Source organism: Rattus rattus, chromosome 4 (assembly GCF_011064425.1).
Source record: "Rattus rattus isolate New Zealand chromosome 4, Rrattus_CSIRO_v1, whole genome shotgun sequence".
NCBI lineage: Eukaryota > Metazoa > Chordata > Mammalia > Rodentia > Muridae > Rattus > Rattus rattus.
The window spans coordinates 115,241,608-115,266,443 of NC_046157.1; the positions used below are offsets into that span (position 1 = coordinate 115,241,608).

The following is a 24,836-nucleotide window of genomic DNA, read 5'->3' on the forward strand; positions in this document are numbered from 1 at the left end:
TACATGTGCATGTTCACGTGTATGCATGTGTATGTATGCCTGCGTACATGTGTGTGCACATGTGTGCATGTATGAATGTGTGTGCATGTGTGTGTATGTGTACAAGTGTGTGATGCAGAGCATGTATAGAGAGAATATTTCAACATAGTCACATGGAAAATTGTCCTTGGGAAAGGAAAACACAAAAAATAATTAAAAGTCTTCCAGGAATCTTACAAAAACCCTGTTGGTATTTCAGGATCCTTTGATCGGCTGCTACAAAACCCCCGTTAATCTTTCAAGTGTTTGTATCAGGTGCAGTGGGCAATGCTCAGGCTGAGCTGGGATTCCCTGATAGGAGAGGGTGAGGGGTGGGTGTCCTGTGAGAAGTGGGAAGATGCTGTAGTCTCCTCTTCCAGCACATTAGTCCTGTGGAGTACTCTGGGCCCTACACAGCCTTCCTACAGTCTTCCTAGTGGTAATCAAACAGTGCTCGATCTCTGGAATTTTACTGTAGCAACAGATACTGGTCCAAGACAGGTCCAGACTTACCTCTGGTTGGTCCACTGCCCAAAGATTCATCTAAATATGTACCTCTCACAGATTACCCCATCCAGGAGAGAAGCATCAATACCTCTCACAGATTATCCCATCCAGGAGAGAAGCATCAATACCTCTCACAGATTATCCCATCCAGGAGAGAAGCATCAATACCTCTCACAGACTACCCCATCCAGGAGAGAAGCATCAATACCTCTCACAGACTATCCCATCCAGGAGAGAAGCATCAATACCTCTCACAGATTATCCCATCCAGGAGAGAAGCATCAATACCTCTCACAGACTATCCCATCCAGGAGAGAAGCATGGACACAAACCAGGAATAGACTCGAACTTCTGCCTTCTTGGACTGTGCATCCTCCTCCACCCTCAAACCTCCACTGGGGTCACATCCACCAATCAAGACTCTAAATGGTTTGGAGAGGTCCTCTTTGTTCCTGTGTTGTTCTTTTGTTGCTACACCTGCCTCCCCCGGGCTTTGAACACCTGTCCTAAATCCACTCATTTGTTCTCGACCTCCACTAGCCTGCCATTTCCGGGATGTTGTGTAAACGAAGTTACAGGGTCTGCAGTTGTTTTCCTTCACTTAGCACATCGTGGAGTTCCTTCTAAGTCCTGTGTTTGGATCGTTTGCTCCCATATAGATAGCATCCCATAGGATTCGGAATGCATGTAAGGGGTTGGCTTTTATTTTATTTTTTTTTAAACCTTTGAAGGCCATCCTGCTTGGGGCTGTGGCAAACAAGACGGTTCTAAGTATGTCCGTGCAGGTTTCTGTGTGGACATAAATGTCGACCTCTCCAGGCTGAAAGGCGAGCTCGGAGTTTACCTTTGGGACACACTTCCCTGCATTTTTCCACTGTGGCTGCTGCATCTCACACTTCCTCCAGCAGTAAGCTGCTTCCCCCTCACCCTGGCCAGCTTTCTGCATTGTCAAACACATCGGCTTAAATCATTGTTGGAGTTTTACTTCAAACTTCACCGATGACTCTTTAAATGACTTATCTTCCTCTGGCTAATTTACCATCTGTTTATCTCTGGGTTTTTTTTCTTTTTTTTCTTTTTTTTTTTTTCAGTTACTGTCAAATTTTGTGATCACACACACACACACACACACACACACACACACTAAATACTAATCCTTTGTTGAACATGTGATTTGTAAATATTTTCTCCTAGCCTGTAACTTTTTTTTTAAATCCTCTTACCATGAGCTTTTACCCGGCGAAGATTTTACTTAGATAAAATATGACTTGTTAATCTTTTTTTTCCTTCTTCCTACGATTGACAGTGCTTTTGGTACCAAGCCTAAAAGCTCTTTTCTGATTTAGATGTAAAACCTCTAACCCTTTCAAAGGCTTATATGATAAAAACCTGGTCTTGAGTCTGTGACAACAAGGTGGTGGAACCTTCTGGAAGTGTGGCCTAGTAGAAGGAAGTTAGGTCATTGTTGGCTGTCTTAGGGGATAAAAGGATATTCATTCTCTCTCTCTCTCTCTCTCTCTCTCTCTCTCTCTCTCTCATTTTTTAAAGATTTATTTATTATATTTTATTTATTTATTATAAGCACACTGTAGCTGTCTTCAGACACACCCCAAGAGGGCATCGGATCCCATTATAGATGGTCGTGAGGCACCATGTGATTGCTGGGACTTGAACTCAGGACCTTTGGAGGAGCAGTCAGTCCTCCTAACTGCTGAGCCATCTCTCCAACCACTCTCTCATTATTGTTGTGAGAAAGCATCCCTGGCAAAGCGACTTAGGAAGGACACATTTATTATGAGTTTAGGGTCTACTACAGCAGGAAAGGCAGAGCCGCCGGTACTGGCAGGGAGCCGCAGGTCACACCGCACCTGCAGCCAGGAAGCAGAGAGAGAAGACTGACATTGCCCCGCTCACTTTCTACTACACTCAGTCCTGGACCCCCGCCCATGGGTGGTATTGCTTACGTTCAGGGTCTTCCTTCCTCACTTAACGTTTCTGGAAACATCTTTATAGGTACAGGTGTTCCCATGGTGACTTCAAAACCAGTCAAGTTGATAATGAAGTTTGACTCTCTCCTTTTCTCTTCTCTTCCTTTCTTCCCTTCCCTGGGCCTCTGTCACTTTATGCCTCCCTCTCCTTCTTAAGGTACCAATGAGATGTACGGCTTTGCTCTGCCATGCACTCCATGCCATCCATGCCCTCCCGGCCACGTGCTTCCGGCCACACACTTCTGGCCACGCGGTCCCTGATCACGTGCTCTCTGCCACGTACTCCCTGCCAAGTGCTCCCTGCCATGCTACTGTATCAGGCCTCAGAACAATAGAACCAATCAGCCTTGGCTGGACACCTCCGAGACCGTGGCTCCAGAGAAATCGTTCCTTCTGGTAAGCTGTTTATCTCGGGTGCTTTGTTACAAGCAGGAAGCTAACCAACGCTCACGGTCTTCCTACTGAGTACTTCAGTCTACACTTTTTGGTACAAAGATTTTTAAATCTTGCATTTTTTTTTTTAACATCCAAGTCCCTGGTCCATTTTCAGCACGATACAAAGTGGGAGGTGTGGGGTATAGTTTGCAGTTCCTTCTTTTTCCTGACCTCTCCTGGGCTCCGTTGCTACAGCATTGTTTGTGGAGAAGGCATGGGTGTGTTTGCATGCGTCCGTTCCTGAGTTTATTATTGTCCCATGATCTAGGGTCCAGCCTCCTGTCAGGGCAATGCTATCTCTGGCACTCTAGGTATCGTTCGTCTTTTTAACAGGTAGAGGGAATCTTCTCTCCCACTCTATTCTTTGGCATTTTAGTATCTGTGCTCTACTGAACACATTTTAGACTGAAGCTGTCTATGCCTACAAAGAGCCTTGCTGGGAGATTGACAGTAATTTCTTTTGAATTTACTGGTTAGGTTGGGTGTGTATTATATATCATTTTCCAGCCAATAAGCACAACTTGAACGTGATTCCACGTTTAGAGAGGGCCTTCAGACATAGTCTTTTAGGGCTGGAGAGACAACTTCGTGGTCAAGGGCATTGGACCCAGATTCAGTCCCCAGCAACAATATGGTAGTTTATGGCTGCTCTTAATTTCAGTTGTAGAGGATCAGACATCTGACCTTCACGTGTGCCAGGCATGCAGGTTGAACACATGCCTTCATACATGTGGGCAAAGCACTTGTATACATAAAAATAAATCTAAAGGCATTATAAAATGCCTTTTATCAACCTTTTATATTTTCAGTGTAGATTCCCCATATATGCTTTGCCGAGTGTACATCTAGGTGTCCCATTTTCTTTAGAGCGATTAGGCATGGTTTTGTATCTTACTTACATTTGCACATTCTTTGTGATTAGCATATAGAAATGTAATTCATTTCTGTCAATCGTGACATGTGGGGTTGCTAAATTCCCTTCTAAGTTCTAGAAGTTTTATGAATGATGTGGGAAACTTCCATGGAGACAAACCAGTTATTTTTTTATTTATTATATATTAATACACTGTAGCTCTTTTCAGACACACCAGAAGAGGGCATTGGATCCTACTACGGATGGTTGTGAGCCACCATGTGGTTGCTGGGAATTGAACTCAGAACTTCTGCAAGAGCAGTCAGTGCTCTTAACCGCTGAGCCATCTCTCTAGCCTGAGAAAAACCAATTATACATATTTTAAATATAGTTCTTTTTTTACTTTTAATACTTATACCCTTTGCTTTCCAGTTTTTCCTATTTGTGTAAGGATGGCTTCCAGAACTATGCTGAATAAAGTGGCAAGAATGGACATTACCTTGGCCCCAACTTTAGACCCAAAGCATTCAATATTTTCCCATTAAGTGAGGTGTGGGTTGTGGTGTTGACTTTTATAAAGAGCCTTTACCCAAGGGGAATTGGAGCTACTTCTCCTTATTCCTGATGCATTGGTGTTTTTATTATTATTGTGTTGGACTTTGCCAAATTCTTCTTAAGATCAACTGATGGAACTATGTGATGTTTCTTAGGTTCGCTTACTGAGTGCTGGTTTTGAACGGTGAGTCAGCCTTGCTTGTCAGAAGGAAAGCCCACTCGTTTGCTCTGTAATTGTTCTTCTGTATTGTGGGATAGATTTTTATGGCAATCGTGTTGAGGATGTTAGCTGCAGAATGTTACCTTCCCTCGTTTTGTGTTGCTGGTTTCCTGTTTGATTCTGGAGTGGCTGGAGATTCCAGTCTGCGGTCACAACTCTTTAAAGCGTTTCAAAGGTTTATTATATGACTCCTCTTAATAGTGATCTGTCTGGATGCATATTCCATGAGACCTGGAAAAAGTGTGTCTCCGTTTGGTAGAATGTTCTGGAATGCTAGTTATGAACACGTCAGTAACTTTGTTCTTCGGATCATTGATGCTTCACTAACTTCCCTCTCCTTGACCCTGTCACCACAGTTACGACATTGTCTGTTTATGTCATTGGCTCTCAAGTCTTTGCTGCACATGTTAAGAAACGTGATTCTTTGGTGCACTGATGTTTTGTATTGCTAGTTCGTCTGGTGAATTATGCAATTTCCATACTTACCAGCAGTAATGTCCTTTGTTTTAAAGTTGCCTAGTGAAACAGTTCATATGAATGCCAGCATTTCATGGCTTACCTTTGCATACATTTTTTTTATTTCCAACCTACCTATGTCATAGAAGTTGGGGTGGGGTTTTCATTCCTTTATTCTCCACATAGGTATGTCTAAGTAGCACATGACTGGGTTATCCTTTACAGTTTGTCGTCCCCCAATCCCAGCACCAGTACTTACAAATCCCGTAGTTATCGATGTGCACGCACTTAGACGTGCTGCTTACAGTTCGGCCTCATCCGTTCTGCTACTGTTATCACTGTTTCACATTCATTGACTTACTGACTTCTTGGTTTAGAGTTCTCATCTGACGTTTGTTTAGACATTTAAAGTTGAGCAAGTTTCGAGTTCTAGCTTGACTTTTATTTGAGTCTTTCTGAATCTACATTTTCATATAGCATCTGTAGCAGTGTGGGAATGACAATTACAGGACTAATATCAGTGGGATTTTGTTGTTGTTGTTTGTTTTTGTTTTGTTTCTCAAGACAGGGTTTCTCTGTGTAGCCCAGGCTGTCCTGGAACTCACTCTGTAGCCTAGCCTTGAACTCAGAGATCCTCTTGCCTCTGCCTCCTGAGTGCTGGGATTGAAGGCATGAGCTGCCACCACCACCTAGTCAGCGTTTTACTTTTAACTGGAGCATGGTGTCCCGTTCCTTTCTTTATCTCTAAATATCCTTGTGCTGAGGCATCAGATGGCGTCAGCTGTTTCCTCAATCAAACACTGCCTGCGGAGCTCCTGAACAAGAAGGGGTTCTGGGGTTCTGCACAGATCTCCACATTTTTCACAGTTCTTCACCTCTCCCTCATCCTCTAACCTGTCTTCTTTCCTTGTTTGCTGTCTGAAGACCTCCCGTGAGCCAGCCTTTCAGTTCCTAGTATTGTAGGTTGTTAGCAAGGGGTTAAATTTTCATTTAAATGTTTCCTTTTCAGTTCCGATGGGGCAACTTCGGTGGATATGGAATTTGTTGTTCTTCGTGGACTTGAAAAGTATGGTTGAATTCTTTCTGGCTTCCCTGATTTCATCTTTGAAAGAAACCTACCCTCAAACTTCTTGATTTCCTCTTGAGAGAAACCCATCCTCATCTGTTGCCCTGGGTGGTGTTCTTTTTCTCTCACTGACATCAGGGTGTTTTTATTTGACGTTATTTTCAGGAGTTAAAGTTACAATGTGGGCCGGAGGAATGGCTCAGTGGTTAAGAATGTTGACTGCCTTTCCAGAGGTCCTGAGTTCGAATCCCAGCAACCACATGGTGGCTCAGAATCATCTGTAATGGGATCTGGTATGTCTGAAGACAGCTACAGTATACTTATATATAATAAAAATAAATAAATAAACAAATAAATAAATAAATTTTAAAAAATGTTACAATGTATTTGGTGTGGGGTGATTTGGGGTTACGCTGTTGGGCACTTTTGCAGCTTCTTGGGTCTGAGGGTTTGCGTCTTTCGTCAGCATTAAACATTTCAGCCATTGCTGTTGCTTCCCATGTGCCTTCACCCCTTACCCTCTCTTCCTTCCCGGCTACAACTGCAAACTTCTGAGCACTGGTAGGATTCCACAGTGACCTGTCTCGTCTCTGAGCCCATCTCTTTTCAGCTTTTATAAGTGCTGTTTCCGCTGCTGGAATGTCATTTTTAGTCTTCAATTGAGTCCGTAAAGTCAGTTTTCTTGAATATTCTGCTATTATACTCTTCTGGTCTGAATTTTCATGTTTCCTTTTTTCTTATTGTAATTGAGAGTGGGAGGAGGGCCTAGGAATTGAACCCAGGCTTCACGAGTATTAAGCGAACACTTTACTCACAGGCTGCATCCCCAAACCTTTTAAAATTCTGTTTTATTCTGAAACAAATTCTTGTCAAGTTGTCCCCAGGAAAGAATCGAGCTTGGGTCTTACCATCTCGGTCTTAGTGGCTGAGATTATACACTGTGTTGCATGGTCTGCCTACTTTTATAAATAATATTTTTTTCTTTTTTCCAGATTTTTAATCATTTTTATCTAGTCATTTCAAAAGAATACATGATTGGTATTGAAATGGGAAGCATTTCAATGGTGGCTCCTTCAAAGTGCTTAATAATTATTACCCTGATATTGATTGACCGCAGTGAGGATAACAATTGCTTATTTTTGCTCATTTGTGTTGAGACTTATTATTTTTGATGGATTTTTAAATTTTTAATGTGGACATTTTACAGTTTATCTCTGGGGACTCTGGTTCCCACACACAACCACAATTTCTGACTGACTGCCAGAGTTGACTCCAGCTGTCAACCTGACACACCCAGGGACCTCAATCAGAAGGTGCTTCCATCGGATTAACATATTGGCCTGTGTCTTAGTCAGGGTTTCTACTCCTGCACTAAACATCATGACCAAGAAGCAAGCTGGGGAGGAAAGGGTTTATTCAGCTTACACTTCCACGTTGCTGTTTATCACCAAAGGAAGTCAGGACTGGAACTCAAGCAGGGCAGGAAGCAGGAGCTGATGCAGAGGCCATGGAGGGATGTTACTGCCTTGTTTCCCCTGCCTTGCTCAGCCTGCTCTCTTATAGAACCTAAGACCACCAGTTCAGGAATGGCACCACCCACAATGTGCTGGGCCCTCCCACCCTTGATCACTAATTGAGAAAATGCCTTACAGCTGGATCTCATGGAGGCTCTTCCTCAAGGTAGGTTCCTTTCTCTGTGATAGCTCCAGTTTGTGTCAAACTGACACACAAAACCAGCCAGCACAACACGCCTGTAGCAATTAGCGTTGTTAATTGTCTTAGCTAGGGCTACAATTGCTATGATGAAATGCCATAACCAAAAGCAAGTTGGAGAGGAAAGGTTTTATTTGGTTCACACTTCCACATCGTAGTCCATCACCGAAGGAAGTCAGGACAGGAACTCAAACACAACAGAAACCTGGAGGTAAGAACTAATGTAAAGGCCATGGTTTGTGTGTGTGTGTGTGTGTGTGTGTGTGTGTGTGTGTGTGTGTGTGTGTGTGTGTGCATGTGCACACATGTAGACGTGCATGCACACACATGCATGCTGCTTACTGGCTTGCACCTCATGGCTTGCTCAGCTGGCCTCCTTACAGAACCCAGGTCCAGCAGCCCAGGGATGGCCCCACCCACAATGGGCTGGGCCTTCCCTCATCAATCACTAATTAAGAAATGCTCCACAGGCTTGCCAACACCCTGATCTTATGGAGGCATTTTTTTTAAATTGATGTCCACTCACTGCAGATGACTCTAACTTGCATCGAGTTGACGTAAACCTATCCAGCTCACTCGTTGCCAGGAGGGCCCAGTCCACTGTGGGTAGTACCATCCCTAGGCACATAGGCCTGACCTACATAAGAAATGTAGCTGAACCGTAAGCAAGCCAATAAAAGCGGCAGTTCTCTCTGGCTTCTGCTTGGCTTCCTGTCTCTGGGTCCTTGCCCCAGCTTTCCTCAACAAAGGACTTTAAACCGGTAAGCCAAAATAAACACTTCCTCCCCAAGTTTATTTGTTCAGCATTTTATGACAGCAACAAAAAGAAGCCTAGAATGCTCTGTTTAGGTTTCATATGTGGCTTTCCTTACTTTCCTGTGCTTTGGTGTGGACGGAGTGGAGATCTTTCAGAGTGCTTGGTCTATTACATTTCTCTAGAACTACTTGGGAGGCTGTTGGTCGCTACCGGTTCAGCCTGAAGGGCTTTCCTTGGTTCTCAATATTGGATTTTTCTTGGCATGAAGGCGCTTCCCTTCCTGCTCTCCTCAATACCTTGGAACTTCTACATAATGCAGCCAGTCCAGAGAGCAAGAGGGGGCGAGAGAAAAAAGGCAGCCCCAACCTCCAAGGACAGAGTGCTTAAGTATTGCCCCGTGGGCTTGCTAGTGTCAGCAGAAGGGCAGAATGCAGAAGGGCTGTGAGCCAGAACCATGCAAGCCAGAAAATAAATGAGGTGTAAGAGAGTGGCCTCCATGGCAAAGCCTGTTGAAGAGTCACAGGCAATGCGTACTTAAGGTTTCCATTGGGCCAGCCCATGGAGAGCCTAGGCAGCACTGAAGGAGTGTTGAAGCAGTTTGGAGATTTAGATGTTCCATCTACTGAAGTCTACCAGGAGAAAATGCAGAGATCTCGAGCACACGAACCAAGGAGGGAAACGCTCTACTCATCAGCTCATGTCCTTCCATCCCCCTGAGGTCACCCAGGGCCATCTCCTCTGACTGTTTAGTCCTCATGGCTGTCCCCCCCGTGTCCAGCATCTCCATCACTGTATCCATTGGATCCATCAGCTTCTTCCATTGGATCTGCCACTTCATCATCCCAGATGACTCCCACCGGCTCGGGCTCGTCTTCCCCACCGCCTGTCAAGCTTCTCTTCTCACTAGTCAGTGAAATGCAAATGCCTAGAGAATGCGACAGCTACTTTTAGAAAAGATTCGTCTCTGAGATGATTTTAAAGGTCACTGCCTATTATAGGAACGTTTGTTCAGAGAGAAAGAAATTACCAATTCAGTTTCCCCCTGGACAGCAATTTTAAGAAATGTTGGCTATCCAACGGCGCCTCCCTACAGCCTACTAAGCAAATGCTAAGAAGGAAAAATAATAAGTGTTCTTACAAGTTTATTTGATGGGTTTTATTGAGACCACATTCGCATTAGCTAGGTCAACCCAAACTCTTTCATGCAACTGGGAAACTACAGCCATTACAGCAAGGCCCTTTCTCAGAGACTCTTTTGGAGGGAGATGGAGTGGGTATTAGGTTATTTAGAGAGAGTGGCGAGCTATTGTAAACATCACACATAATTACCTGAGACCTTTTCTTCTTTCCCCAGATGACTCTGAAGGTGGGTTCTACTTTTTCCCTTCATTTGAGACAAAGTCTCTTTCTGTACTTCAAGCTGGCCCAGAGCTCACTACATAGCCCAAGCGAGTCTGGAACTCAGAGTAGTCCTCCTGCCTCTGCCTCCTGAGTCCTGGGATCATAGATATGAGCCACCATCCCCAGCTCTGTGGGACATTTTGTTTCAACAGTGCAAGCTTCCATGCATGTCAACTGCTCAGACAGGTGAATAATTGAGGAGTCAGTCTTTCATGTTTGCCACATGCTATCCCTTCTCTGAAGCTCACCCCTCTTCTTTCTGTTCTTGTTGTTGGAGACTGTGGTTCACGTAGACAATATGAGTGTATCAACCCTGCCCCAATTCCCCCTTCCACTTCCTCCCACGCTCCTCACCACTTCTTCCCAACTTCATGGATACTCTTTTACAAATACCTTTCACTTTTTTGAGAATTTTCTACATAGTATTTGGTTCACATTTAACTCTGTCCTCCCAGCTCATCCCATGAACAATATTGGACCCAACGGGTTAAAAATAAAAATAATGATAATAATAATAGGTGAAGGACATACATTCAGTGCAAAGATGCAATGGAGAGATCCTGGAGGGTTTTGGAGGGAAAGTAGGGGCTGGATATGACCAAGACACACATTTGTATGAAAAGTTCAAAACATAAAGATACTATTTTTTAAAAGATGATAAAAATTCAGTAACTTGTTGCCTGCATGATTTAATTGCTTCCAATGGTGATATCTAGACTACACAATAGGAAAGGGATGCTTTCTTCAGCTTATGGTACTGGAAATCTGGATGTGCACAGGCAAGAGAATGGAGTTTGACCCTTACATTACATCACCAAAAAGCTGGCCGAAAGTAGATTAGTGACCTGACTGTGAGACTGAAATCTATAAAACTCCTCAAGGGAAACACAAGCAAAGGCTTCAGGACACTTAACTTTGCTTGTCTTAAGCACTACCAAATGCAGAGATTAAAAAGGAGAAATCTGGTGAATGAGATTATATCGAACCTTTAAAGGGTCTGGATATCAATGGAAGCAACCAACAGAGTAAAAGTCAATGTCCACAAGGAGAAGATGCCTGGGCGTAGAGAGGTGGCTCGGGAGTTAAGAACCACGTTGGGCCGCTCACAACTGTCTGCTCTCTATTTTTAATCCACTGCCCCTGTTTAGTGCTGCTCTTATGTGCATGGGCGTGGTCATCCTTGCAAACACGAACAGCCCATGGGGAGCTACAGCCCATGGGGAGCTGCGTCCCTGGAGAAAGAAAATGGACTCTTCCTTTCCCTGTAACCATCAGCTGCCAATCGCTACGGGTGGAACATCGTGGGTCCTTCCCTCCCGTTCATGATGGAATTTTGCTATTTTGGTCCTGTGCACATAGCCACAGCCGATGTAAGTCCTTATGTGCAATGACCCTGTTGTGTCTGGAAAGTTCCATTTTGAAAAAGTCCCCTTCAACATCTGGCTCTCACCAATCTTTCCGCTCTCTCTTCTGTGAGTGCACTTAGGCCTTCGGGTGACGAAGGTGTGGTATAGATGTCCCCATTAGAGCTCAGTACTCTACAGTCCCTTATTCCCTTCATACCAACAAGTTGTGAGTCTAGTAATGACGGTCTGCTGCCATAAGAGCTTCCTTGATGAAGACTGAGGACCGCGCTAACCTATGGATATAAGGATAGGTATTGAAATATATCTAATAAAAAATTTTAAAAAAAGATAGATATTTATAGGGCAATTTGATACTATGTGTACATTTGCAAAATAATGTCCATAGGCTCTTCCCTAGGGCCTGTGACGTACCCAGCAAGGGATCTTAGACCATTCCACAGTAGTAGGCATGAGTTTGATCTTGTGGAGTGGGCATTAAATCCAAGTAGAAAGTGGCTGGCTACTCTTGTAACACTGATACCACGATGACACTAATATATCCCATCAGACTATCGTAGTTACAGGTTCTCAGCTGGGGATGACTGTTGACCACAGTTTTTCTCCAGAAGCAGAGCACTATGAAACCTAACCCAATGTGGAAGAAGCTTCTACATCACTATCAGCTTGAGTTTTCTTTCTTTCTTTCTTTTTAATATCATAGGACTCAAGTGTATACTATCTTCAACAATAGGGCCTTATCATTAAGTTCTGGAGGGTAACCAAGAGAAATAGCAATAGCTTGTATTGTTTAGGGGATCTTTGGGAGCCCCTGAGCTAACAATTCAAAGATAAATAACCTACACCTAGGACTTTCTGTTTCATAGCTGTATTGGCTGGTTTTGTGTGTCAACTTGACACAAGCTGGAGTTATCACAGAGAAAGGCTTCCCTTGAGGAAATGCTCCATGAGATACAGCTGTAAGGCATTTTCTCAGTTAGTGATCCAGGACTGGAGGACCCATTTGAGTGGTGCCATCCCTGGGCTGGTGGTCCTGGGTTCTATAAGAGAGCAGGCTGAGCAAGCCAGTGAGCAGCACCCATCCATGGCCTCTGCGTCAGCTCCTGCCTCCAGCTTCCTGCCCTGTGTGAGTTCCAGTCCTGACTTCCTTTGGTGATGAACAGTACTGCAGAAGTGCAGGCCAAATAAACCCTTTCCTCCCCAACTTGCTTCTTGGTCATGATGTTTGTGCAGGAATAGAAACTCTAAGACAATAGCCTATGGCATGTAGGAGAGGCATTATCTGTTGATATTGAGTAACTCCGTTTAAACTTTTGATAATACACACACACACACACACACACACACACACGGAAGCTTCTGAAATAGTATGTTTCCATCATATACTTCAAAACCTCTTTAGTTTTGGTTTTCCCTTCCTGTACTCAGTCCTCTGCCTTGTCATTCACCTATCTTCCTCTCCACATATAACTCCCTGCCCCATTATTCCCCTTCCCCAATCCCTACCACCTAGGCTGTGCCATCTCCTTCCATTGAAATTCCTTTAATGGCCCCGTTCTCGTTTCCTGGCTTCTATGGGTCCTTTGCATTAGATACACGGATCTAAAGACTCAAAGAGGACGTGCACCATTTTTGTCTGGACCTAGACGACTTCACTTAGAATGATTTTTTTTTTCAGCTCTGTCCTTCTAACTTCAGATTTTATAATTTCATTTTCTTTGCAACTGGATAAAGTCACATCATACCTATGTGTCAGATTTTCCTTTATCCTTTTATCAGCTGATATAAGTTTAGGCTCTTGTCATTTCTCAGCTATGAGGAATAGAGCAGCGATAAACACTGTCAAGCAAGTGCCCCCGTAGTAGGGGATAGAGTCCTTTGGGTATGTTCCCAGGGGGATACAGTTGTATCATATGGTGGCTTACTTGTAGCTCTTTAAGGAACTCCAACAATGATTTCTACAGTGGCTGCACCAGCCTGCCTTCCACCAGCAGTGAATGCAGTCCCCGCCCCCACATCCTTGCTGGGCTTGGTTTTCTTGGCCTTAGCTTTTGTCACTGGGCTAAGACGAAATCTCAGAGTGGTGGCTAAGGGTGTTGAACATGGGGAGATACTTCCCTGCCGTTTATATTTCTTCTTTGAACTGTTTGGTTCTGTAGTCTAGTTTTGACACACTCTCACTCTCTCCCCCTCTCCCCCTCTCTTCCCCTCCCTCTCCCTCTCCCTCTCCCTCTCCCTCTCTAGGTGTTTAGGGTTTTGTTGTTGTTTGTATGTTCCAGATGTAATCGTTTGTCCTGTGTGTAGCTGTAAAGCCTAATTATGAGTTCAGAGCCACAGCCTCTAAGAGTGACACGCTTTCTGTGAGGGAGTTACGTTGTACAGAAGCTTGCAGGAAAGTAGGAATGCTTCATCAACCAGGAACCATGGTGGCCCACTGCAGGTGCCTCCAATAAGAGCATCTTGTAGTTGGGTTAGAATGGGAAACTTTCCGGGAAACCTCACAGGACTTAAATGCTAGTCTTGCTTTCTCTTCTCTCTTCTTCCCTGTGTGAAAGAGAAAAACAGGACTATGTGAGACAATGCCTCCCCAGCAGTGGGGCCTGACACCACCATCACGGGCAGCCTGGCATGAAAAGGTCCTGTGTGGTTTCTCCAGAAGAAAGACAAGGGCACATAGCTGCCTGCCCTGTGGCTCACCTCCTCTCCCGGCTTCCCGGGAATCCAACCCATGGCTCCTCCTTCTACCCAGACTCCTGTGGGCACTTTCCCTATCTCCTCTCTTCAGTTAGCTCTTAGGTCAAGACCTCTCTCTGCAGGGAGCCTTGAATTTAACCAGGCTACCTCGAACCCAGTCACCTTGATCCTGCTGCACACTTCACTCCCCCTAAATACACACATTTCAACAGCAAAGCTTGCATCTCAGCATGGTGCAGAGCTGGGCCTGGGAAGGGCGAGCTAGAATGCTTCCCCCTGCTGCTCAGACTTCCTGAGACACCCTGGACACATCTGCTCAGTGGCTATACTTCACCCCGGGTGACTGGCACATCTTCCTTAGACACCAAGCCAGTCAAGCCTTGTTCCCAGTTCTCCATGGCCTTGCTGATGGTGAATTTAGATTTCAAGGCTGTCCTTGCATAGGGTGGTATCCTGTTCTGCAGAGCACAGCTGTGAGACGCCATGTTCCATGGATGGGTGGAAGGCTTTAGGCATTGGCCAATGTCTGTCTGTTCCTGGGTTGTTGGTGAAAGCAGCCATCCCCACCATTCTCTCGTTTCACAGTCTCAGGTTCAAAATAGCTTTGGGTAATACTTACACTTCTTCTGGAAGCCCTTTCTTCTGGTTTAGTCCTTGACCTACTTTTCCTGTCTGGGCGATAGCCTGGATGAGTGGGATGGTTTCAGAGAAGGCTAAGGCAGAGGAAACAAAACTGAAGGGATGCCCAAGGGCATGATTGGGAAGCCCCCAGATCTGAGGGTGGAATTAAAGAGGTTCATCAGAAACATGGTTCACAGGAGACCCCTGTGGCTGGAAACTGCCCTCAGGTAACAAAACACTACAGAGGTAGCTGAAGGAGGATCCAGGCAGGGATGCTGACATATGTGCACACACATTCACAAACCTTTTCCTACCTGGCCTTGTCTGGAGATGTGCTTTCAAACCAGCCTCTGCCAATCATGCAATCTTCACAGGAAGAGGCAGAGAGAGAATCTTCCTGGTTTCCAGAGCCTTGGACCACAGAAGGTTTGGATCCGGGGAGGAGCAGATACAGAATTCCTTTCACCTAGACACCTCTCTACAGTGTCCACCATCGAAGACTACATGGGTTTAAGCCAATAGAAAGTCTCCGTTAGCTGGCCAGTGACTACATTGGGTGTTCAGGACCCTAGTGCAGTCTGGAACTATCTCATGGTGGGCTTTTAAGCATGGAAACCACATCCTGGGTTGATGTGCCTCAGTTAGCAAGACCAGTTAGCCAGAAGTGGAACTACAGACTGCACAGTGTGAACAGCCTTGGGCACATCGGCCCTCCTGCCTAAGACACTGGGAAGCTTGGCTTTCAAGACAGGAACCTAGATTGGCTGTGGTTGGAGTGTTTGTCTCCTTCTAACTCCGTGTTGGAACCTGAACTCCAATTCATGTGCTGATGGGATTTGTAGAAAGAGACTTTGGGCAGTAACTTGGATAAATGAAATCATATAATGGGCTCCCCACATTGAGCTAATGGCTTTATAACAGGAGAGACTCATGCGCACCAGCTTGGTCTGGCTGTGCACTGACTGACTGCCACCTCATCCTGATGTGGCACCAGGGCCTCCAGTTGCGTCAATCACATGCTGGCCTCATACTCCTGAGGCAAATAAGTCCCTCTTCTTTATGAGTTTCCTCTCAGTTCCACAGCAGGAATACGAGTTTGTCATGATTCTTGGAAACCTCCTGTAACCATTTGTCTCTTCCTTCAGTGAGATTTCTCCTCTGCTGGCCCTCATATTATAGCATACAGAGCTGCACTTTTAAGGCGTCTGTCCAGAAGGAACAGGATCCTAACCGGGTGCCCTCAGAAACTCACAGAGCCAGGCGGGTTCCAATCCCATTTCCAGGAGTAACCCATTGTGAAGTCTTAAGAAGTGCCTTCCTGTTCTCAGCCTCTTCGTCTGCTAAGGACGCCAGCCTCACCTTCAGGAAAGGAGAGTTAAAGAGAACTGAAGTGAACCACCAATTGCATGTGTCTACATAAACGGCTGCTGTGGCAGTGGACAAGGCATCTCGCCTGCATCCTGGGTGATGCCATTGGGGCAAGCTTGAGTTGAATTTTGGGGCTTTGGGGCCCAGGATTAGGCCCGGGAAGCAGCAGTACTATGTCTAAGAGCTGCTGTGTCTATCTGCATTTCCCTCCTGATTTCTCTTGTCCCTCAAACCCCAACTGGATGTCCACTGAGTGGCTTTTTTTTCCAGGCAACTTTTTACTTCATGAGCTTGTCACCCCCTCATTGGTTCACCAGTCCCAAGATGAGAAAGGACTCAGCCACCCACAATAATGTTATTAATAGGGATGTGGATCAGTTTCACAATGAAGCCGATGAACCCCATGATAGGGAATCCAATCGCTGTGGCCATGGCGATCTTCTGGAATTCTTTTCTATCAGGTTTGGTGCATCTTTTAACCAGCCGAATCGAGTCCTTTACAAACTGCCAACTTGGCTCAACAAACTGCATTACCTGATCCATATTTGTGGGATGGCGGTTTGAGAGTGTAGAGACAGACACGTAGCTTAGAAGAGAATTGAACCGCCACTGAGTGGCTTTATCTTGCCTTCCTGGTTTTGTTTTTCCAGCCTCCTTAACTTCTCAAATAAAAAAAAAAAAATTGGTGTTGGAGTGGGTCCTTAAGAATTAGCAAATTTCCAAAACAATGAATGGATTGAGTTTTTACTAAATTCAGGACCTCAGAGGACAAACTGTGGCCCTCGGGCCCTTCATCTCACACCACAGGAGGGAGTCCCAGGGTCGGCGAGCAATCTTGGTCCCATATGCTACAACACTGGAACTCCGAGCACACGTGGGATTCAAAGAACCTCGACCTCATCCCCATCCTGGCTCTTCACAAGGGTCCTGCTTCCTCCCCAGGGAGAACTCACTCTGCATACTTAGAGGTGGAAGAAGAAGGTACAAGGCTGGCTATTGCTGATGCCTGAAGAAGAGCCGGCCTCAAATGAACTTTGCTAACTTCAATACCTCTTAGACTTACTCCCTTCACATACACTGAAATCCTCAAATCTCTTTTCCGCCCCAGCCCCAGGTTACACTTTGAACAGTTCAAACAGAGGCAGGAGACTGCAGATCTGGCTTTTTTGGCAGATGGGAGATTTAAACAGCAGAGACATTGCCGTAATTATTTCTTAAGTGCTTCGGGGTTGTTCCTTTCAAATAGTTGCCGCATGGGACCGTCTTGCCCACCTGGCAGAATTACGTATTCCCAAGAACTGGGAGGGTTATAGCAGGTCAGGCTGGAACGTTGGTTGTGATCCTGCACTGTTCCCTTGAGGAATCTTCTTAGATATGGGGATGGGCCTAACGGCTGGCCAATCCCAGCAAACAAGAGTTTCCATCCTAGCATTGTATATTTCCCTGAGCTCTAACACATCTGATTAGCATCTGCTACTCATCCCTGGGGTGTTTGGAGGCCGTGCTCCTTCACCTAAACTCCACTGGTGTGACTTAGAATCTCCCAGGCAAGGCCATTAGTAAATCCTTTGTACAGCTATCAATTTTATCGCCACGCGCTTTGTCTACATCAGTGTGACCTGAGAGAATGGAGGCGGTAGATGAAAACTGAAAGTGGATCTTGGGTCTCTAGAGTCGAATTTCACAAGTTTTCAGGCAATGAAATAGAGCTTCACACATCTCCATACGGTGTTGGGACACACCAGCTTCTCTTCCTGGTTCGGGTAGCTGCTTTTTCCGGGGTGGGGGTGGGGGTGGGGGTGGAGCTTCTGCTCCTGCAGAGTGCTGGGAACTATGTGGACTTTATCTTGTCTTTCTGTTGCACAGAAACCCCAGGACGTCCCCCCTGGCCGCTAAGCTCGGCAGTCATACCCTGATAGAGCAGACATTGCCCACCCGGGCCACACGGATGCTCTGTGATAGCTCTGCAGTTTCCCTGACTATAATTGCCTCCCTGTACCACCTGGCCACCTGGAACGCTCCTAGGTTTGTTTCTGGGGTTCTGTGCGTGTGTGTGTGTGTGTGTGTGTGTGTGTGTGTGTGTGTGTGTGTGTGTGTGTCTGCCGGTCTTTTGTTCTGATTACTGTTGCCAAAGAGTCAAGATGTAGGAAAGGCTGACCTTAGGGAGCAAGGAAGCACACAGTTAAAGAGGTTCCTGGGCCACTTGTCCTGAAGCAAATGGTCTCTGAGCCAAGACTTAGGGCAGCATTATCGGTTTATGAGGGTTGCCATGACAACATGACTCAGCCCGACCGTCCCCAGCAGCACATAATCATGTTCCTGTGCTTACAGAGGCTGGAAGTCCAACAGCAGAGTATCAGCAGGCCAGGTGCTTGTCTGTCCTTGGCTCGTAGATGGCCGCCTTCATCTTCATATGACACTCTCCCTTGGTGCTTCCATTCCTAGGCATCCTCCTGCACCAGAGAAAGTCTGGGTCATGGCTCATCTTTGCATATGGAGGAGAAGGAAGGGGCTACTGAGCTAGCTCCAGGGGTTGGGCTCATGACGGTGAGGGCTTTATTGCTCTCTCTCCCTCTCCTTCCCATCTCCTTTGTATTTTCAATCAACCTATAACATGGCCGTATATTAAGAAAATAGTGTTATTCTTTTGCGTAAGTGGTGCAGGCACAGGGTGGGGTGTGTTCGGTAGAACATGTTTTTGAGGGATGGCAGCACACTTGCCTTGGTTCTGTCTCTCAGGTGGCAGTTTGGGCTTGGGTTCACCCGAAGCTTGGCCAGAGCAAACATGTATTCAGAGCTGGGCGCTTGAGCTGCAGTGCTAACCATTCCAGCTTAGAGCTGAGTTGTGAACCAAAGCAACAATTTAAAAAGCAGAGCAGAAAGTCCCACCCACCCCCAAAACGCAGGGAAGGTGTAGTTTTACTTCCAGACCTCTGCAAGATCAAAGCTCCTGCTGGCAGGGCTGGATAAGGAGATGCCCATCCCTAAAAGATGCTGGTAAGTTCAACACCATGTCTTCCTGATGGCCAGGAGGTTCTCTGCTGGGTTCGTCTGATGTCCTGCTGACGGCCAGCCTGTGAGATTCCCGAACTCAGGGAGTCTTGAGGAAGAGGAAGAGGAAGGGGAAGGGGAAGGGGAAGGGGAAGGGGAAGGGGAAGGGGAAGGGTTGTAGGAGCAGAGAGATCAGGAACACCACAAGAACACCTACAGAACCAACTAACCTGGGCCCGTAGGGGTTCACAGAGACTGAACCACCTGACCAAGAACATGCATAGGATGGACCAAGGTCCCTTACACATATGTAGCAGATGTACAGCTTGGTCTTCATGCAGGACCCCTAACGACTGGAGCAGGGGCTGTCTCTGACTCTATTGCCTGCCTTTGGATCCCTTTCCCCTAACTGGGCTGCCTTGTCTAGCCTCAACAGAAGATGCTCCTAGTCCTACTGTAACTTGATTTGCCAAAGAGACTCATTGTCTTTTCTTTGAAAAGAAAGGGAGGGGAAGGGGAGAACAGGAGGTGAGAAGGAGGGACTGGAGGAGCGGAGAGAAGTGAGGCTAGACTGAGGGACTGGGGGGAGACAGGGGAGGGGAAGCCGAGATCAGGCTGTAAAGTAAATAAATAACTTAATAAAAAAACCCACACAAATATATTATAAGGGAGACTGCAAAGAAAAGGAGACAGAAGGAAAGAACCAGAAATGGCTCCTTGCTCGCATCTTTCCCAAGCCATCATTACCTTCGGAATCACCTTACTGTCCTCCTTGGTTCTGTCTCTCACCGCACACCTGCCCCTGGGTTTGGGAGCTTACTGTGTATCCATCCGTGGTTTGTCCAGTGAGATCTCCGAGTTGACTCATTCAGGTCAGAATGAGGTGGAGAGGTAGTCAGTTGGTTTCCTCCACTGTGACAGAATAATAGATAATTAACTACTGCAAAAGAGGAAATTTGCAAATTGTTTATTTGGCTCATAATTTGGTCTGGGGTTAGCTCCTGCATTGCTTTGGGGCTTCTGAAAAAACAAAACAAAACAAACAGCCTCTCACTTCCTGGCAGGTGGGAAGTGAGACAACAGGAAGGGGCCAAGGTCCCAATGACCACTTCTAAGGTCACCCCAATGACCTAACTTCCCCGTCTCTTAAAGGCTGCATTTATGTCAGATAAATGCAGGGTGGTGACCAAGCTTAACACATGGCCTTTGTGGGGAAAATTTCAGATCCACACGATAGCAGTAAATGATACTAGGTAAATGCTAGAAATACATTTTACCCTCTCCCCCATCCCCTAGTGATGGCACACTTGGGAGTCATAAACCTTGCTCAGTGACAGTCAACAAAGCTGGACAGGTCTTCAAAAGTGGGCTCTCACCCTGCATAGAGAGCAGGACATGAACAGAATATGAGGCCATAAAAAAATGGAGAGAGCTCCGTTCAAATGTCAGCAGGGGGACAGGGAGACCGGCTCAGTAATAAGATGCATTATAGCTCACTAGAAATGCAGGAGTATCCAGAGCTCTCTTGACCTGGGGCAGGATGCTCCTTAAGACCTTTCTTACTAGGAAAACAGCGAAGCCGCTTCCATCAATCCACCACCTCTCACAGAGGGCAGACCTATGGCAGGGACCACCTGTCTGTGTAAAGTCTGCCTGATCTACACTACATCAGCTCAACCAACAGCGCACCAACTGTGTGCTATGGTGTTAGATTCATGGTCCAAGGGTGAGACCGCTGTAGCACCTTCCTCCAAAGAGTGCACATGGTTGTGTGGGAAGAAAAAACCCGGGAGAAGATTGTAGCTCTGAGGCAGGTTCTATAAGAACGTTACAGATGACACAGTGGATCGTGAGTCAGTATCTAGGGACCAACACCTGAGCTACCCCAGGGTGGCGTATAACACTAAATTTATCCTTCTCTGTTCTGGAGGCTGGAATTCCGGGCTCAGGGTCCATGTGGCAGAGTTCTGGTAAGCTCACCCTTATAACAACCGCCCTCCAAAGGCCCTTCCCCATTCCCTCACATCGGAGGCCAAGGTTTCCACCTATGAACCTGGGATTCCTAAATTGGGAGGGAACAAGCATTGAGCCCATGAGACTGAGCAGAAACCTTTTCGTTATTAGCCCACATCTTTAGAAAATAACTCTGCCTAGTCTATCCAACCTTCTCACTCCCCTGCTCCTAGAAACCCAGCACAGGAAGTTGTTTATTCAAAATCTTAGTACCCATAAGGCCTTGCGCACAGCTCCCCTCCCCTCTTCCCCCCACCGCTGCCCTCACGTTACTGAACAACAAACTCCTTCTGCCCAGGATAGTTTGGGCTAATTACTGAGCAGTAAATTGTCTGATTTTTCATATTGTTCTGTTCGGAACTGCCAAAAAACGATAAAAGTGGGGCCAGGGTGGGAGAGAGAAACATGTTTTTTTTTTTCTTTTGCTTTTTTCATTATTTTACCTACAGGATTCATTTGAGAAGGGGAAAATAGGCCTGCTGCCCTAACCAGTTAGTTGGATGAGAACAAATTCCTCATTAATTTAAAAACGTGAAAACGTGTCAGCTGGAGAAGGCGATTAACTTGAGGATGACTGGGAACTGGACTGGGGGGTGGGGGGCAGACAACTTCTCACCACCTGCAGGAAAGGCTGTACCCGGGGACACCCTACAGGGCCAGCCTGGATGGGATGTTTGGCCATGGGGTCCCAGCTAAGGATACTATGCAATGGTTAGGGATTTGCTGGTTGAATCCGAGTGGTTTTGGGAGACTTAGATAACCAGGGATCGGGGAGGGGAGAGTGAGTGACAGACTAGAGGCCTTGGAGTTCTGCATGGGGCCCTCCAGACAAGCTGCAAACCTGTCTTCTTTCTGCTCTTTAAGGTGGGCAGGCTTATGTGCTTGGGAAAGGGATGCTTCCCGGTTCTTTGAACCACCTGGTATTCTAGTCCCAGGAATACCGGGGAAATTGAGGCTCCCTCTTTTGGGTTCTGAGTCTTGGCAGTGAAAGAATTTAGCAACACAGAGGAAGCTCAGAGACTGATTTATTAGAGGCTTTGAGAAGAACAGCAGCGCAGACAAGCTTCAAAACTCGGGAGTAGTCAGGAGGAGGGAAGTGCGGAGAAGGAGTGTCTGCCTTTTGAGTCTTTTAAAAATGGCTGGTGGCTCTGCTCAGTGATGATGGAGGCCTGGCAAAGCAGCTACACAGGTTGGCGGTTCAGGGGAGGACTTCAGCAAATAAGTGGAAAGCCCCAGACTTTGGCGAGAGAGAGAGAGAGAGAGAGAGAGAGAGAGAGAGAGAGAGAGAGACAGAGACAGAGACAGAGACAGAGACAGAGACAGAGACAGAGAATATGAACAGAAGGGCAAAGTTGCTTTAAAACATGGGTATGCTCTTAGTGAAACATGGTGGGAGCTCCGCCAGGGTCTGTGCAGCAGAAGGGGCTTCTCAGAATACGTGCATTGTCACACTAAGCGGGTGATTAATCCCTGCCCCTCTCTTCATAACAAATCTTCTGGTGACTTAGATTTCTGGGGGCTGCGGAGAGGCATGGCCAGGTGGTTGACAAATTCGTCTAGATTAACTCTTAAAAGGAAAAGGTGCTAGTATGTATGTTTTCTGTTGCTTAGAATATCCGGTGTTTACCAAGAGCCTGAGAAAGGCCTTAGATCTCATGACCAATGGGAAGTAGGTTTAGCTTAATGGTCCTCAACAGAGCCCAGGTACCTTCACCTTTTCTCAGGATAACTTAAACCCTAAGAGCACCAAAGTGGATGTTTGACTTTCCTGTGCTACTCGGAAAACAGGAGGGGGTTTTCCTCGATGACCTCAAGAGTTGTTAACTCCATAACAACCTGTGTGTCCTACCTGCACAGCCTGTAAGTGCCTGGAAATGTGGATGTGAAGAAGGGGTATCTGATAATCCAAGGAAAATTTATTTGTATAGCCCATCCCCCAACTCTCAGTCCAGAAGATCAGGGCAGGGTAGGTCTGTGCTGTGCTTGCTGTCTCCGAAAAGCCCACATATTAAAGGATTAATGCTCGGCCTATAGTGCTATTGGGAGGTCATAGACCATTGGAGATTGGAGATGTGCCTGAGAAGGGACTCTGGGTTGCTGGTCCCTTTTCTTTGTTGCTTTTATTCCATGCATGCCTCTCCACTGTGTACTCCTTCTGTGATATGCTTACTCATCAAACAACTGGGCCAACCCACCAGGCACTGAAGCCTTAAACATTGTGAAGGCAATGTTTCCTCTTTATAAGCTGATTGATTTATTATTTGTCATAATAATGCAAAGTTGACTTTGTATGGGACCAGGACTAGTCTGGTTAGACCTGTTCACATTTCTAGGTATGGGATTCAAGATGGAGGAGTCAATCTGGAATGCTTCTGAAGATGAGAGGAGAAAGATTTCTTATGAGACAGCTTCGCTGATGAGTGAGTGCTACCTTTGGGAACAGCATGCTCTGGAATAAAAACCAATACAGAGAACTTCGTCCAAGCAAAAATCAAGAGTAAGAAATCCTTATTACAAGGATTTAGTAACTGGGTTGAGCTGTGCCCTTGAATTCAAAGTCTTTCAGTTACTTGAACCAATGACTCTCTTCCTTCAATTTAGCTTGTGTTCGATTGTTAAGATTTACAACGGGACAGTTCTAGTTCATCGTAAGCATATCAAGTTGCATAAGCTAGATCTCTGGAACTAAATTTCTCACAGATAAAATGGGCATAGTGGTCTTTGGTTCGTCCCTGCCTGACTTTGAAGACAGCTAGTGTTGGGACCAAGACAGACTACTTTCTTGCCTGTAATCATCTTTGCCCTCAAACTCTCTTGTATAACGGAGAAAACAAGCCTACTTATCCCTTTAAAGTGCAAACAATTGACAATACACAAAGGAAAAACAATTTATGCATTTACATGGGAATGCTTTTGCTATAGACCTATGTGTATTTTAAAAATAATCTTAAAAGATGGTATATTGGCTGGTTTTGTGTGTCAACTTGACACAAGCTGGAATTATCACAGAGAAAGGAGCCTCCCTTGAGGAAATGCCTCCATGAGATCCAGCTGTAAAGCATTTTCTCAATTAGTGATCCAACGTGGGAGGGCCCATTGCAGTTGGGGCCAACCCTGGGCTGGTGGTCCTGGGTTCTTTAAGAAAGCAAGCTGAGCAAGCCAGGGGAAGCAAGTCAGCAAGTAACATCCCTCCATGGCCTCTGTGTCAGCTCCTGCCTCCAGGTTCCTGCCCTGTGTGAGTTCCAGTCCTGACTTCCTTTGGTAATGAACAGCAATGTGGAAGAATAAGCTGAATAAACCCTTTCCTCCCCGAATAATAGATAAGAATAATAGATTTACATAGAGCCCAAAGAAGGAATGCAGAGAGATACCATGGAGCTGGTCTTGATTTCCCTTAATGGTAAAATCTTATGTGACTGTAGTACAGTACATAATTGGGAATTTCACCTTAGTGCAGCACACCCAGTCCATTTGAATACCACTTCTCGTGTGTGTGTGTGTGTGTGTGTGTGTGTGTGGTTAGTTCTGTAAAATGTAGATGGGAGATTGCTATTAGTCAACATAAATATTCCTTGGGATTCCTTGTGCTATCCTTTCTAACCACCTACTGACAAACCATACAGATAGCCTCCTATACCTCTCCATCTTTACAGTTTTATCAGTTCGAAGATCTTACGCAAGTGGAATAATACGATATGTAACCTTCTGAGAATGGCTGTTAACTCAAAACCAACTCATTGGATGTGTCAATCATTCTTGCCTCTTCATTGGTGAATAGTATTCCATTACATGGATATACCACAGTTGCTAAGTCAC

At 45.8% G+C, this 24,836-nt stretch overlaps 1 protein-coding gene across 1 annotated transcript; it reads right to left on the minus strand.

Annotated features, from left to right (window-relative positions):
• Positions 1-16,352: 16,352 nt before the first annotated feature.
• LOC116898145 (protein transport protein Sec61 subunit gamma-like) lies at positions 16,353-16,569 on the minus strand. The gene has a single exon (XM_032899523.1). The coding sequence runs from the start codon at positions 16,557-16,559 to the stop codon at positions 16,353-16,355; it is 207 nt and encodes a 68-aa protein (XP_032755414.1). The 5' UTR covers positions 16,560-16,569.
• Between the last annotated feature and the right edge of the window lie 8,267 nt (positions 16,570-24,836).